The sequence below is a fragment of the Gossypium raimondii genome, chromosome 10, assembly GCF_025698545.1.
Source record: "Gossypium raimondii isolate GPD5lz chromosome 10, ASM2569854v1, whole genome shotgun sequence".
Classification (NCBI taxonomy): domain Eukaryota; kingdom Viridiplantae; phylum Streptophyta; class Magnoliopsida; order Malvales; family Malvaceae; genus Gossypium; species Gossypium raimondii.
Window position 1 is genome coordinate 44,785,850 of NC_068574.1, and position 17,749 is coordinate 44,803,598.

The following is a 17,749-nucleotide window of genomic DNA, read 5'->3' on the forward strand; positions in this document are numbered from 1 at the left end:
TTTCAAATTTTGAAATTTCAATATTGACACAAACAAAATTGTTAACCCATTAATTAGATTTTTAATGAATAATATGGAAAAATAACAAGATGACATGGCATTGCACATACAATAATAAGTTTACCACATCAGATTTGGGAAATAATATAACTTAACATTATGAATTTAACAATTATCCTTAGGCGGGAATGAAATACATAAACTAAAAATGACTAAATCGACCTAAAACCTAAGTATTCCATCGTCTAAAATCCTAGAGTGGCGAGATTTAAAGAGGAAAAAAAATGAACTGCAACGCAGCTCCAGTTGAGGTGTTTGGCAACACACCAGTGAACATTTCTCACCTCACTGTAACCCAAAATATTGACCAAAGTTAAAAGCTCCAGGGGACTGATTTGGAAGTCTAAAAATAGGGATAATTATTATTTTACCTCTCCAATTCTTCCTTTATTATTTATTTTATTTAACACACATAACATACATTTAATATGACATTATTTAATATAATTTAATTTTTAATAAAAATATATTTTTTATAAATTTATTTATAATTTAGCATAAATACAATTTAATTATATTTAATTATTTGATTTAAATATAATCTGTAAAATATTTTGATATTCTATTATATATAAATTTTAATTTAATGTTATCAATAGTAATTTTATATTCTCATCTTACCATTAAAGTTGTGTTTGAATCCAAACACATCCCACCTTTGATTTTAATCTCACCGTTACAATAACTAATCTCACTGTCATTACTGTTTTTAATCTCACTGGAGTGAATCACACAGCTCATTCATAGGGAGAGCTAGTCAACAGACACCCAAACCCTGAAGCAAAGATTGTTCAAATTCACCTCCAACAACTTGAACAACATAGTCCAAAATCCATCTCATAAAGGACCCGATAAAGACCTAGGTCACTACTACTTCAGGCTCCACAAGAACAAAGTCTACTACGTTAGTAACTCGCTAGTGAAATGAGCCACCAACATAGCCAGACCCAACCTGGCTTCCATTGGAACCTGCATAGGTATGGAGGTAACTTCCATTTAACCATCCAATGTTTAAACCGGTTGGATGCAAAGCACAAGGTGTGGCTAAAACCTACCTCCAAAATGTTGTTTCTTTACGCAAACCATATTTTGAAAGGTGGTTGGGGAAGATAACTGAAAGCATTGTGTCACGGGGCTAAAACTTTAGTCTGGCAAACCACACAACCTTAAGGATTCTTTTGCTTCAAATCTGCCTAAGTCAGCCTAACTCTCAAAAGATGAGAATTCACAACGAAAATTCTCTAAGGCACTGAAATAAAGCAAAAGTAAACTCAAAAGACAAAGGAGCTCGAATCGAACAGAAAAGCCACAAGAAAGCAATGCACATAAAGTGTTCGAGTAAATGCTCTCTAATATATATTCAATAACTATGAATGAGATTATTACAAATGAGGGGGAAAGCTTCTATTTATAGTTGAGCTCCCTCAGATCCAACGATACAGTTTAAATTATGTAGACAGTCAAGATTAAATCCTGTTTACAAGATGAAAGTCGTAAGGGATTTAAACTTTATACAATCTTATCCTTTAAGATTACAAATATTAACCATGATAACTCAAGTTTTATTGGAGTGTTCCACTGGGCCACCAAGGCTTTAAATAGATGGGTTTCTCCATATGTTCCACAAATCAGACCAATTCAAGTGAGTCAAATGAGCCCTATTTAATTAATTGACCTCCATGGAATACTTTGTGTGCATTTATCACGGGCTTTGATCCGCGGCTCATGACAATTGCGCCTGGTGATGGGTTTTGTCATTTTTTCAATGTCGGATTTGCCTTTGGGGTTTGGAATTGTAGCTAATAGTACTCAAGATTGTAGGAAATTGGATCCTGATGCCATTGTTGTGCTTCATCGGGCTGATATTGGGGAGTATTTGAGGATGGAGAATCAAAATAAGCACCTAGTTGAAGATTAATTTACGTCTTGCACTCTGGTTTTTCTTATTATAACAACTTTCTACATTTGTAATAATTGCAGTGACATAAACTTATTCATAATATTGTTTAACATGGTATTATACTTTTCTTCTGGGTTAAAGCATATAAAAAAAACATTATTTAAGTCTAAAAACTGTGATTTTTTGGATTATCAGAGTTTCAGTCTGATTCCCTTGACATTCAAGTCAAATTCATTGTTTGGGCATCAGAAATCTCTCACATGATCTCGTTTTGATTTTTCAAATTTGTCTTTCTTATATAAATGACTGAGTTGTATAACTATTAAACTATATTTACCATCATCCTTGTTAATGTGGTTTCAGATCAAATCTTTTCTGAGTTGTTGGTTTGTTTTTGAATGCTTTTACATTCTGCATGATCTTGATGTTAAGATTTAGGTTTTCTAGTTAATATATCCCTATACTCAAATCAGTGTTTAATGTTAGCAATGTTACTTTAATGCCTAGAACTATTCCTAATTCGTAAACTATTTATAATCCTTCTTTAACTCTTAAATAGGAGGATAAATGGACTTCAACACACATTCTCCTAAACGAGAATGACTTATTTTAATATAAATATATTTGAAGTAAATTACATCTCATGTGAATATACTTAAAAGATAAAGGCTTAAGGGTATAAAAGCCCTTAAACTTTTTCAAAAAAAGCAATTAAGCCCTTCCTTTTTTTTTGTATTCAATTGAGCACTTAAACTTTCAAAATACATCAAAAATGCCCTCAAACTTCTTCAAAAAAAGCAATTAAGCCCCTGCTTTTTTTTTCACTCAATTGCGTACTTGAACTTTCAAAATGTATCAAAAAGACCCTCAAAATTTTTCAAAAAATGAATTAAGCCTCTGTTCTTATTAAAAATTAGAAAAATATTAGAAAAATATTAAATTTTAGAAAAAAATATTAAATTTTAATAAAAATATAAAAAATTATAATTGATTAAAAACTATAATTTTTTATAAAATCTTTAAAAATAAAAAAATTAAAATTAAATTTTTTATAAAAATCATAAAAATTAATGACCCTAGTTTTTTCAATTAAAGTCATCATGTGTCGCAACACAACATGACATGTGATGAAAATGATAACAAATAAAAATCAATAAGAACTATAGAAAAATTATAAAATACTTCTTTTGGTACGATATTTTTATAAATTTTTTACTTAATTTTATATTTCTTTAAATTTTGAATAATTTTCTTACGACTTTATAAAGTTTTATAATTTTTATTATATTTTTAGATATTGTATAATTTTTTACAATTTTATAAAAAATACATTTTTTACTATTTTATATTTTTTCTAATTTTTAATAAATTTTAATATTTGAATTTTTATTAAAATTTAATAACATTTATAGATTTTATTGATTTTGGTTTTTTCTACTTTTTAATAAAAGTAGGGGCTTAATTGTATTTTTTGAAAACGTTTGAGGAACTTTTTGATGCATTTAGAAAGTTCAAGTACCTAATTGAGTGCAAAAAAAGGTAGGAGCTTAATTATTATTTTTAAACATTTGAAGGCCTTTTTGATATATTTTAAAAGTTCAAATACCCAAATGAATGAAAAAAAAAAACAGAGACTTAATTATTTTTTTCTTTTTAAATTGAGGATTTTTGCACCCTTAACCAAAGATAAATTTAAAATTCACACTTAACATAAAATTATTTATATTGACTTTTAGAAACCGATCCACTAAGGTGTTGGTATAAATTTAACAGTCATAGAAGTACAAGTGAGGGCACAAAAGCCAAGTTTGCGCATCCGGGGAATCGAACCCCGGTCAGTACCGTGGGAGGGTACTATGATACCACTACACTAGATGCGCCTTGCTGATATGTGTTATGAATGTTTATTTAAAAGTTTAGTAACAAAAAACCTTGAGGAAAGAAAGAGAGATGTTTAAGCAAAAAGAGAATTAATTGTCAAAATAAAAAACCCCAAATTGCTGAAACTAAAACTTGATAAGCCTCATTAAAGGGACTAGCCAGTGGCTAACTTCAACAAATTGGCATAAGAGTGAGGCTTATGTTAGATCATTGTTGTTGAATATTATTTATTGACATTAATTAAAACAAAAATAATATATATTTGTTCATAATATTCCAAGCTTAAAACTTGCAAAGATACCCTTTATTGCTTTGCATGCATGCACATTAATTTGGGTCGTTGTCTGTGAGAATTCTGAATATTATTTATTTCTTCTTTATAAATTCACTGCTTGTTAATCATTATTCATTAATATACAATACCTGTGTTTTTGTTTGGCCTACATATGATACATTTAATCTTGTCATTCTCAATAAATTATGGAATATATATATATATATATATATATATATATATATATATATGAATTAGGAATTGATCCTACATTCCAAATGTCTTTAGTACTTTATTCTCAAAATCAATGTAAATGGCCTAATTCCATCTTATTTTAATCAAAGTTAAGCATAATCCTAGCAAGAGATAAGCAAAGCATTCTTGATTTAACTTTTATTATTAATTTTATTCCTAACAATAGATTATACAAATAATTCTTCTCTCCAAACACTAATAATAATAAAGTTTCAATATTTCTCCACACATCCCCCATTGAAATATACTCCAAAACTTTTATGCACCCAATGAGTTTATATATCTTCATTTTTTTTTAAGTTATAAGTTAAGTTCAAGTATTAAGAGGGTCCATAAATATATATATATATATATATATTATTAGTGGGTTAGATGATTTCACATTATTAATTTTTTAAAATAAATTTATTTTAATAATTAATTCAATAAATAAATCAAATACCAGTCTATATATATTATAAATTATATGTTGGATTAAGGTGGATACCTTCTTTTATGAAAGAATTTTCCTTTTGGTATGTAAACAATGATCACTAAGTATGCAATAGTGGTATCCAGTTGCTCATCAATATTAATTAGAAAATTATATGGAAGCTTGTCATATCTAAGAGCCTTAACACTTGGAATAGTTTTCTAAGTTCAAAAACTAATAAAATAGGGAAAATTTTAACTTTAGGGTTTATATTATACATATATTTGAAAGTTTACATTAATATGATAATTAAATTATAAATACAAATCCTAAATTAGTAGAATTGAAATATTACAGTGCAATTGGGTACAAAGATGTTCGAATAAGTAAAATCAAATCATTACAGTATAAACACACTAAAACCTAGAAAAATTCGAACAACATTGATTAACTCAGATTAAAACCTACACGAGTCATCAACATGTGGTGGGACTTTGAAACCCACACATATAATTGCACATGATGAGTTTCGAACCTAAGACCTCATTGACTATATTTAATATTTTTATACCGGTGTAATAGAATTAGATGATATTATATTGTCAAAAGATTTAAAATGAAAACAAATAGCTTTGGCAGTGGCGAATCTAGAGGGGGGCTGACAAAATTTAAAATTGCTATTTAAGCCCTTAAATTTTATTAAATATTTTAAATTAGTAAAGTTAAAATTGTACTTTGGCCCCCCTAAAATTATAAAATTTTGATTTAATCCTTTAGAAATTATAAAGATATAGACTATAAAAAATTAAAATTTCATTCGGCCCCCTCTAAAATATTGTTCTGGCTTCGCCCCTGAGCTTCGGTTTTAATAATACAACATATTATTTAATTTAAAAATATTATATATATTTAAACAATGCATTAAATGCAAAAATTTAAATTCATAGCCGATTGAGTCTTAACTCGATAGGCATCGGCATTGTTGTCAGTGCAATAGGATGTAAGTTTGGGTGCGTTAAAGCGTATTATCCTCCTATTTAAGAGTTGGGGAATTCTAGACATTATTTAAAAAAATAGATATAATAAGAATCTATAATAAAATTAATATTAAAATTTTTTAATTCATATTATTAGTTCCAAGCTATTAGTATCTTATGGTCCCTATGAAATTAAATTTACATAAAAGTCAATATATAGAATATAAAACTTTTAACAATAACATATTATTTTAACACAGAAATATTAAACTAATGAAGGTATCAAGTGTATATAAAATATATTTTTGGTACAAGTATATATTTATATTGAATGTTAATGGATGGAATTCTGGTAATTACACTAAGAATATAACACTATTCATAGTGGCGACAACACATTAATATTAAATTTTGCACGTGTAAAACTGTAATTTAATTTATGTACCTATCAAACTAAATCAACTATATATATCTATACTATTTATTAAGTTGCTGTTGTCCTCGGTTGAGTTACCAATTCAATTAAGAAAATTACGAAAGTGTCTCTATAATTAAAAAAAATTATAATATTCGAGACAATTTAATATTTTTATTTAAAAAACCAATAAAAATATGAGGATGGTTGAATTTGAACCCGAACCCGAACCCACTGCATTAATAAAACCTTTAAGTAGCGTTGTACTTTCTCATGTTATGATTCTAATGAAATGTGGTTGCCAAGAAGGTGATTGTTGGGAAAATTATTTTATAATGTCTGGTATACGTTAGAAGGAATTTGATTAAAATCTAAGAAAATTACATCTTCATTTTTGGTTCACTAAGTACTTTACTAAAAATGTAATGATAATTTACAAATTTACCCTTATTAAATAAAATATAATATTCATGTATTTAAATTTTATAATAAACTTTATTCTTAACAAATATTTGGATTAAATATGTAATAACAAAATTTAATTGATAATTCTTAAATTATTTTTAATTTATAATTTTAATTGAAAGTAAAATTGTTTCAAATTTGTCTTGCATATATTTTTTAAATATTATAATGTATATATAAAATCATGGACATATAAAACTTGTTTTGGGATAAATTTAAAAAATCTTGAAATTACATTTGGTTTTGGCTAAAGGTTAACTTATAGAAATAGATATAAAAAAACTTGATTCTAGATATTGCTCTAAGTAAAACTACAAAAATAAATCATAGGAATGTAATACTATAGGTGGTCTAACCTACAATTCCTATACAACTCAAATGGAACAATTATACCCATATTCTACAAAAATAATAAACATTTCATACAAATTCAAGTGCTAAATCAAATTTACAGCTAGAAAAATAACTTACTTGCAAAGAATCCGTTAAAGTAAAAGAGAAAATCAAGTAGTAGGAAGGAGGAATGAGGTAATAACTTTAATTTTTTACTTTTATTAATATACTAATACTCTAAACCAATATAAAATAGGGTTAATTTTGTCTCAATATTTTTTTATAACTTTTCAATCTACAGGAGAAAGAAAGTTTCCCACTTTTTATCATGGAAATCACATTGACGTTAAAATCATTTTCCAACTGATTAAATTTCTAGAAAAGTGATCTACTTTCAATTATACCAAATGCTACCTTAATTTAACACTCTGCTAAAGCTTTATTATACTATTCTTATACATTTTAATTTTTAATTATGCACACTTTATTACCTCCCTCGATTGTGTATATATATATATATTAATGTATTTGACCGAGTCGTGTCACAAGTTAACTCGACATGACTCAAGATTGAAGATAACACCATGATAAATAATTTTAATCTAATTTTTTCAATTTTAACGTCAGTATATATTTCATGTGTTATTATTAATTAGTTTCAAACCATACATTTCACTATTTATTGTATGTTATTTTAAACACTTATTTCTACAATAAATTTGTGATTTTCAGACATATACACTAATAATAGGATTTCTAATAACTATAAATTGAGATCATATATGGCGGTAATCTTACTCTTACTATATACAAGAAGAAATCCTACAACAGACTTCGATGATCACAATGGACGAAATTTACTGAGAATCTATAAAAAATATATATAAGATTTGAAATCATAATATTTCGAAAGATGGATGCATTTCTTTTTAGGATTGATGTTAGAAAAACAATACGAAAGTAATGGTCAGGAAAAGAGCACCTGAAACTGTGGTGATTGGTAGGGAATTGAAAAAGTAAAGAAGCTTAAATTCTCCAAGGAAACAAGTGGATTGGATGAAGGATGGTCCAGCAGCCAACTGAGAGGGAATTTTTAGAGGAAGATGACAAATTAAGTTACATTCAAAACCTTAAAAAAGAAAGAAATTAAAGAAAAAAAGAACAGGGAAAAAAGACCATGCCAGGAGATCTTGGTCATGTGAAGTGTGAATGGCAATGTCGGCTTTGGTCCGAATTAGAACAGCGTCATGGATGAGAGCGAGGATTATGGGGTTGCGAATAAACATTAACTTGCAAAGTATTGTCTATTACGATTTATCAAAACTGGATATATACATGACTACGTTTGCTGGGAGACCGTGAAGGTGGGAAAAGGAAGATGATGTGCGGAAAAGGCTTGCAAGGCCATGCGTCATGTGTTAGGGTTTGGTTGGGAATCTAGCATTTTTGCTTTTATATATATATATATATATATATATATATTCATTCAGCTTGTTGCTTGCTTCTTCAATATAGACATTCTACGGATTTCAGCTTTTGTGTACTCATGACTGAAATTTTAAATATGTAAATTAATTAAAAGTGTATGCACTATTTGTGGTTGAGAAAGATTTGGGCTAGTTTTTTCTTCCTAAAAGCTTTGATACATGATACCTAATTCTTAGTAGGCAATATTTTTCAAGAAAATTAAATTCTTAGGGTGTATCGAGACACCATTGTGTAATTAGATGAAAGTCTAATTATTAGGGTAGGATATCATAAATTTTATGTTAGGTTTAATAGTATAAATTATAATTATACAATTACATAATTTTAAATTCTAAAAATTTAAGTAATAGAACTTGATCAACTCATCATATGTAATATGTTAGTTGAAGAAAGTATTCTCGATGTGATTACTAATAAATTAAGAAAATAAACATAATATGCAATTTTATCTAATTATTTTAGCATTTTATATTTGTTGGTCTAATCATTCACTCTAACATTAAACATATATACTTCTTGTCACCATCCATTGATCGTTGGCCAAGTATAAATTATTTGTAATAAATAGTATATAATTTAACTAAATTGGTATAAATAATTTAGTTAAATATTTAGTAAGGTTAAAATGTATGAGGATATCATGTGAATAAAATTTAAACGAGGCTGGTAAAATAATATATAATATATGTCCTAATATATATAATTTAAAAATAAGATATATGTCCTAAAATTAAAATACTATTATTGTTGTATAAAAATATAAGAATGATTGAATTTGGATGTAATTATTTATAATTATCTCGATTCTCACTTATTTGAAATTTTTCTTAAAAATGATTTTATGTACACATTTAATTCATTGATATTTAACACTTATTTAATATTATTATTATTAAACTTTTGACTTCCACTGATTTATCATCATAAAATTTCACCATTTAACTTTTAGTTGTATTTTTCAAAACATTAGCCGTTATATTCAAATTTTTTTTATCCTATAATTGAAGTTTGGAAAAATGGTTGATAAAAACATATTTTAGAGGCAACAATAGTCAACAACAGTTAGGCCAAAGTTAGGAAAACCCCACAATGGTGAAGTTCCAATGCAAAAGAACTTCTCCCCTTTCCTAACCAATCATAAAATTTAGAATCTTTCCATTTTGGTCCCACCTTCACTCCTTACATTTTTACACAAAAACCATTCATATAAACATTGTGAAATACACACACAATAAAACATAGCAATATATGTTCATCATATTCTGCATGCAAAAGATTAATATTTTTAAAGAGAAAAAGTAAATAATGTGAGTTGCAATTATTTAATTTACTCACACCCAAATAGTCTAAATTTTATGTGTTTTCATAGGATTCTCAACTATCTAAAACAATTTCTTATATACATAATAAAATAAACATGAAATTCAAAAGGGTTAACTCGATTCTTATTCTTGTAAAAAAATTACATTGAGATGTTTCAAAAATCATGTATATATTGTACATTTAATACATAAAATGGATATTCATTGGAGATTAAACACACATTGTTCTATAAGGAAGACATATATATATATATATATATATCGATATAGAGATGTATTCTAATTTACTTTAAATAGTGAGACAGCATTTATTCATGTTGCATATTAAAACCAAAGGATATTTGATTCCAAATGGAATATCGACAGCATTTAACTCGATGATACGTATGTGTATAATTTTTGTGATAGTTACGCCCACAAAAATACACCTATATATTATTACACACTTGTTTAATATAATAATACATGCACATAACATAAAGTCATTTTGGTTTAGGTTTCTCTAGAACTAGTCTCACACAATTCTAAGTACATTTTACAAAGACAAAGATTCCCATTGTGGGGTTTGTTTTAAAGACTTGCCAAAAAGAAACGTGATTCCCTTCAATCCTCTTATGCCCACATTGATGGAACAACTTGTTTTGTGATTTATTTTTGTAAATATTTAATGCCAACTAGACCGTAATTTAAATCCGTATTCTACTTTTACTCCCACTCTGGGCCTACCCAACCATCCCCCATACAATCCCTCTAGTCACCCTATTTATATGCCCTACAATCCCATCACTCCATGTATCCCATCCCCAAGAGCTTTGCTATACCCTAGGACTATAGTCTTCTCCTCCGATCCATCCATTACTTTCAAATTTTCTTCTTAGATCAAACAAAACAATGTCCGGCGTTTGGGTTTTCAAGAATGGTGTGGTTCGCTTGGTTGAGAATCCAGCAGCTGAGTCATTAGACGGAAGCCGACAGAGTTCGAACACTCGCCGCAAAGTGCTTGTGCACACTCCTTCTAATGAAGTGATCACTTCTTATGCGGTTCTCGAACATAAGCTATGGTCTCTTGGGTGGGAACGGTATTACGAGGACCCCAGTCTTCTTCAATTCCATAAGCGATCAACTGTCCATTTGATCTCTCTCCCAAAAGATTTTAATAAGTTCAAGTCGATTCACATGTATGACATCGTTGTTAAAAACCGCAACGTGTTTGAAGTTAGGGATGTGTAGTTGTATAGTTTAGAGGAGCTAATTTGGACGTCTTGGTGATTTCTTTCTTCTTCTTCTTCTTTTTTTTTTTTTTTGTATGTGATGATGGATTTATTTTATGATTTTGAGATATGGGTATTTGTTTGTAAAATGGCTTTTATACATACGTGTGGAGGGGGGGGGGTTGAAGGGAGAAAAGCTTGTGGGGATTAGGGTTTAAGGAAGATTGTTTGGTTGGTGACTGAATTGCTTTTGTCATCCTTTCTGTAAATTAGTATTGTGATCACGAATGAAAATGGATGTTCCCTTGTGTGCTATGTTTACGGTCAATGTATCTTGTTAAAGTTTTCAATTTGATATTTAATACATGGTAAGCCTGAAATTAAATAATGAAAGCTTGTTAATAAAAAGGAGACTCTATTTTCTTGGTAGAAATCAGGTGACCAATCCTCTTAATTTAGGTGTTTTTTAAAGAGGTAAAATCTCTATTCTCATGATTATAAGATGAGATGAACAACTATCAAATCACATCTCTTGATTAGGAAAAGGTTGGATTTGAAGATCAAATTATGAATGATACGGAGTCGGAGATGGAACCTTGCGTTAGCGGCTATCATGCAAGATTGGCTTTGAAACCAATATTTTATACGAGGAAATGTGGGTTACAAGTGTGTTGTTTAGGGTGAGACTGAGATACATTAAAAAGAAAAAAAAAAAAACAGAGCAGGGCAGGACAGGACAGAACAGAAAGGAAGGAAAAAGGTTCACTTTGGGTTCAATTGCTTACCATCAACGTGGTTAAGCTACGTGTTTAAAGAAAACCCAAAGTGGACATGTCACTCCAATAAAACCACGTGTCTGAGATTAAGACAGAAAAACTATGGCCGAAAATAGTAATTAGATTTCCAAGAGAAATTGAAATAGCAGTGATGAATGCATGCATGAAAATCCCAAACATTTAAGTCGAGGTGGGGAACATATAGTTCCAAAAGACAAAAGTAAAACATGTGGCCGAAAATGCTGTTGGACCGGACCTTATAAACATGCAATAATAAACTTGTGCGGTGGATAAGAGCTTTATAAACATACGTCTGCTGCAATTGCAGAGAAAAGCCCACAATAAAAGCATTTCTTTTTTTAATTTTTAAACTTGAATATTCTGTTTCAGAGTTTGAGTTATGGGAGAGTGGAAGAAGCCCATTCCTTCATAGAATGGGAGGGTTGCATTTAAACCTACGTTCAGTAGTCACACTCATTTCCTTCAATTTTGAGCTGTTTTATATAAAGAAGGTGATGGAGAAGAGAAAAACTGCTGCTTTTGATCCTATCCACAACGCCAAGGCATGGACCAACTGCATGACACAAGACATCTTAGTATTTTGTCTTCTCCTCAGTTTTAGTTGAGTTTTTGTTATGCATGTTAGCCTTAATCTGTATTTAAATTATATCATTTTTTATTTATTTTGATATTTAAAACTTTTTGTTGTTATAAGTGATAATTCTTTTTCCTTAGTTTGATATCTGCATCAATCAAATCATTAAGTCTAGTTTAAAAATAAGATAACTAATTAAAATTATCATATGGTAAAAATAAAAAAATATTAGTTTCACTTTATATATATATTATTTCTTCTCATTTTGGATTTTTAATGATTTTATCAAGGTTTTAAATCGGACTAGTGATCAAATTAGTTAGTCTATCGATTTTATTAGATTAATTCGATCGATAAATTATTAAAATTCATAAAATCGATTACATCATTTGACTAACTGTTAGAAATTAACTTGAAAAAGAGAGAGAGTATAATTTAAGTATAGCCTATATGTTAATATATTTTCCATATGATTTATCTATTGTTGAAGCATGGTCAGCATGCAACAACCAAAACAGTCAAGGGCCATCACATGCAGAAGCAGCTAGTTCATCAAGCCAGCAAGCATGTTGTTGCAACATTTTGTATTTTAAGTTGATGTAATGTAACTTAGTTCAATCTTAACTATGTTAGGTTTATATTTGATGTAAAATGGATGGTGACTGAGCTGATTAATCAGCTTTGTTCATTTGTACAAGTTAATTAGCTCAAGTTACTATGCTACTTAGTGGTGGTAGGTTGTGATTAGGTGAACATACTGCTTTTGACAAGCTGTAAGCTTGGTTTATGTATTGGCTTAGTGCCATTTTGTGTTTTTTGAATGAATTCAATCAAGTCGTCATCCATATGCTTTCTATTTTAGCTTTGCTTTAAAAATTTGTTTTGATTTTCTGCTTTGTTTTTGCTGCAAGTCTCGATCCTTGTTTAGCAAGTTTCCTGCTAAACCTTGCTGTTAGTTGCTCTTAGCTCCAACAATTGGTATCTAGAGCTACATTCTTTAAGGACCTGTTATAACTCAGCAAGAGAACCATGGCTTCATCAGGTTTTTCTCCAGCTCCACCACCTGTCTTCAATGGAGAGGGCTTCAACATTTGGGCAGTTAAGATGATGACTTACCTGCAAGCATTCGATCTATGGGAAGTAGTTAACTCAGATACTGAGCCAGCACCTCTTCGAGCTAATCCAACAGTTGCTCATATAAGGCAGCATACTGATGAAAGAACAAAAAGGCACAAGGCCATGTCATGCATACAAAATTGTGTGACAGATGTGATCTTTATGAGGATCATGGCCTGTGAAACACCAAAGGAGGCCTGGGATAAACTTAAAGAAAAGTTTCAAGGAACTGAAAGAACAAGGCAACAACAACTACTAAATTTAAGAAGGGATTTTGAGAATCTCAAAATGAAAGAGGAAGAAACAGTTAAGCAGTATTCAGACAGAATTATGGCTGTAGTAAACAGCATAAGGCTCATTGGAGAGCAATTCAGTGAAGCTAAAATAGTTGAGAAAGTCATGTCCACTTTACCAGAGAGGTATGAAGCCAAAATTTCATCCCTCGAAGACTCAAGGGACTTGACAACTATCTCCTTAACTGAGCTAATCAATGCCTTGTATGCACAAGAGCAAAGAAGAGCCAGCAGACAAGAGTAGCACCAGGAAGGGGCTTTTCAAGCCAAAACTAAAGAAGCCTCGAGCATCAATGCTCATAAAGGCAAAAAGTTCTGGAAAAACAGGCCTAAGCCTGATGCTGCTAGGAGCAGTGATCAACCCTGTAGACATTGTAAAAGGGCTAGTCATCCAGAAGACAGATGGTGGTTTAGATCAGATGCAGTGTGCCAAAACTGCAAGAAGAAGGGCCATGTTGAAAAGGTTTGCAAAAACTGAAGCAAACCAAGGCAGAATCAATTTCAACAATTAAAGGCTGAAGCTCGAGTGGCTGAAGAAAGCAGTGATCAAGAAGAACAGGTTTTTACTGTGTCATGTGCAGTAAACCAAAAGAAGGGTTCAAGGGGCTGGCTTCTAGACAGTGGTTGTACAAACCACATGTCACCAGATGCAACTATTTTCAAGACCTTGGACAAAACCTGCAAAACCAAGGTGAAAATTGGAAATGGTCAGTTCATAAATGTTGAAGGAAGAGGAGATGTGCTGATTTGTACCCCTACAGGTGGCAAAATCATTTCAAATGTACTTTTGGTACCTGAAATTGATAGGAACCTTCTCAGTATAACTCAATTGCTTGAGAAAGGTTACTCAGTTGTGTTTAAGGAGAAAGAATGCCAAATTTTTGACCCCAATGGATCCAATTTCATAACAGTCACTATGACTGACAAGTGTTTTGAAGTAGACTGGTCAAATGACTTATATTCAGCCTGTATAGCCTCCACTGATGACTCAAGGCTCTGGCACCAAAGGCTTGGACAGACAAACTACAAATCCATAGCTAAGATGGTCAATGAAGGGCTAGCTGAAAACTTCATCGATTCAGTGAAGAATGATGAAATTTGTGAGATATGTCAACAAGGAAAGTAGGCAAGACTGCCATTTCCTACAAGCACAGCATGGAGAGCATCAGAGAAGCTGCAGCTTGTGCACACTAATGTGTGTGGACCAATGAAGACCGAGTCTCTCAAAGGGAACAGGTACTTTATTCTCTTTATTGATGATTTTACAAGCAACTGCTAGATTTATTTTCTGAAGCAGAAATCAGAAGTTGCATCTGTGTTCTTGAAGTTTAAGGCTGCTGTTGAAACTGAGTCTGGTTGCAACCTTAAAGCACTGAGGTCAGACAATGGAACTGAGTATACCTCAGCTCAGTTCCAAGCTTACTGTGAAGAAGCAGGCATCAAACATCAGCTGACTAATGTGTATACACCTCAGCAGAATGGGGTAAGTGAAAGAAAAAATAGAATTTTGATGAACATGGCAAGATGCCTCCTGTTTGAGAAGAATCTCCCTAAAACTTTGTGGGATGAAGCAGTTAACACTGCAGTCTATCTCCAAAATAGACTCCCAACCAAGGCCTTAGCTTAAAAGACTCCATTTGAAGCCTGGTTTGGATTCAAGCCATCACTGGCTCATCTCAGAACTTTTGGTTGCCCGTGCTATACACAAGTTCCAACTGCAAAGAGAGGCAAACTAGATAAAAGGGCTCAAGCAGGGATTCTAATTGGCTATAGCATGGTTAAAAAGGGCTATAGAATTCTAGAACCTGGTACAAACAAGATTCTGGTGAGCAGAGATGTTGTGTTCAATGAAAAAGGATGCTGGAATTGGGAGAAAGCTGAACCAGAGGCAGTGACTGAAGATCTGGATTTGGACCAAGTTGACAATGCTCAAAACACATCTGAAATGGATGTAGATGATGTTTTAGTCAGAGGCACTCGATCACTAGCTGATGTTTATGAAAGAGCACAAGTAGCCATTGTTGAACCAAATTGTTTTGAAGAAGCAGAAAGTCAGGAGGGCCGGAGGTAGGTAATGATTGAAGAAATTAGGATGATTGAGAAGAATCAAACTTGGAGTCTGGTTGAAAGGCCAGCAAATAGGAAGATTATTGGTGTCAAATGGGTCTATAGAGTTAAAAACAATGCTAATGATAGCTTAAATAAGTTGAAGGCTAGATTGGTTGTGAAAGGCTTCAGTCAAAGGTATGGATCAGACTACCTAGAGACCTTTGCACCAGTGGCTAGGCTCGATACTATAAGACAGCTAGTTGCCTTAGTAGCACAAAAGCAGTGGATGATACACCAACTTGATGTAAAATCAGCATTTCTCAATGGATACCTTGAAGAGGAGATTTATGTAGAGCAACCTCAAGGTTTCAAGGTGTCTAGCAAGGAGGAAATGGTGTACAAGCTCAATAAAGCCTTGTATGGCTTGAAACAGGCTCCAAGGGCCTGGTATAGCAGAATAGATGGTTATCTGACCAGTCTTGGATTTGAAAGGAGTCTCAGCGAGCCAAATCTGTATGTTAAATCGATCAATGCTTAAATTCAGCTCATTGTGTCCTTGTATGTCGATGACCTATTGGTGACAGGAGGAGATCGAGAGATGCTGGTCAGTTTTAAAGCCAAAATGCAACAGCATTTTGAAATGTCAGACTTGGGGTTAATGTCCTACTTCTTAGGCATGGAAGTAACACAAGCTGAAAAAGGAATTTGGCTAAGTCAGAAGACCTTTGCTATGAAGATTCTCAACAAATTCTCAATGGAGAATTGCAGAGCAACCAGCACACCAGTTGCTGTTGGAGAAAAGCTATCGAGCCAAGACAAGTATGAAAAGGTTTGTGAAACAACCTATTGAAGTTTAGTTGGATGTTTACTATATCTAACTGCCACTAGACCTGATATAATGTATGCTGTAAGTCTACTCTCGAGGTTTATGCGTTGCTCAAATGAAAGCCATTTTAGAGCTGCAAAAAGAGTTCTAAGATACATCAAGGGAACTTTGTCTTATGGAATGCTGTTTACCAAGGGTGAAAATTTGAAGCTAGTTGGATACTGTGACAGTGATTGGGCTGGTTCATTAGATGATATGAAGAGCACTTCGGGATATGCATTCAACCTAGGCTCTGCTATGATTTGCTGGAGCTCAAAGAAGCAGGCAGTAGTAGCTCAGTCTACTGCAGAGGCTGAATATGTGGCTGCTGCTGCAGCAGTCAATCAAGCCATATGGCTTAGAAAAATCTTAAGAGATCTTAACCATGAGCAAAAAGAAGCAACAGAGATTATGTGTGACAACCAATCTGCTATTGCAATTACAAAGAACCTTATTTTTCATGGGAGAACAAAACATTTCAACATCAAGCTTCATGCAGTTCGAGAAATGGAGTAAGCTCATGTTATTAAACTGGTTCATTGCAATTATAAAGAGCAAGTGGCTGATATTTTGACAAAGGCCCTCAGTGTTTCAAAGTTTCAACATTTAAGAACTAAGATGGGAGTTTGCAACATGCTAACCAAGGAGGAGTGTTGAAGCATGGTCAGCATGCAGCAACCAAAACAGTCAAGGGCCATCACATGCAGAAGCAGCTAGTTCATCAAGCCAGCAAGCATGTTGTTGCAACATTTTGTATTTTAAGTTGATGTAATGTAACTTAGTTCAATCTTAACTATGTTAGGTTTATATTTGATGTAAAATTGATGGTGATTGAGCTGATTAATCAGCTTTGTTCATTTGTACAAGTTAATTAGCTCAAGTTACTATGTTACTTAGTGGTGGTAGGTTGTGATTAGGTGAACCTACTGTTTTTGACAAGCTGTAAGCTTGGTTTATGTATTGGCTTAGTGCCATTTTGTGTTTTTTGAATGAATTCAATCAAGTCGTCATCCATATGCTCTCTATTTTAGCTTTGCTTTAAAAATTTGTTTTGATTTTCTG

General features: G+C 31.6%; 1 protein-coding gene, 1 non-coding gene and 1 pseudogene across 2 annotated transcripts; 2 read left to right on the forward strand and 1 right to left on the reverse strand.

The window, feature by feature from the left end:
* Positions 1-284: 284 nt before the first annotated feature.
* Positions 285-1,978, forward strand: LOC105775525 (uncharacterized; annotated as a pseudogene).
* Positions 1,979-3,769: 1,791 nt separating this feature from the next.
* TRNAG-CCC (transfer RNA glycine (anticodon CCC)) lies at positions 3,770-3,840 on the reverse strand. Its single transcript has one exon. It is a non-coding gene; the product is annotated as a tRNA-Gly (tRNA).
* A 6,738-nt stretch (positions 3,841-10,578) lies between these two features.
* Positions 10,579-11,308, forward strand: LOC105778487 (flowering-promoting factor 1-like protein 3). Its single transcript, XM_012602204.2, has one exon. The coding sequence runs from the start codon at positions 10,674-10,676 to the stop codon at positions 11,010-11,012; it is 339 nt and encodes a 112-aa protein (XP_012457658.1). The 5' UTR covers positions 10,579-10,673; the 3' UTR covers positions 11,013-11,308.
* The last annotated feature ends 6,441 nt before the right edge of the window (positions 11,309-17,749 follow it).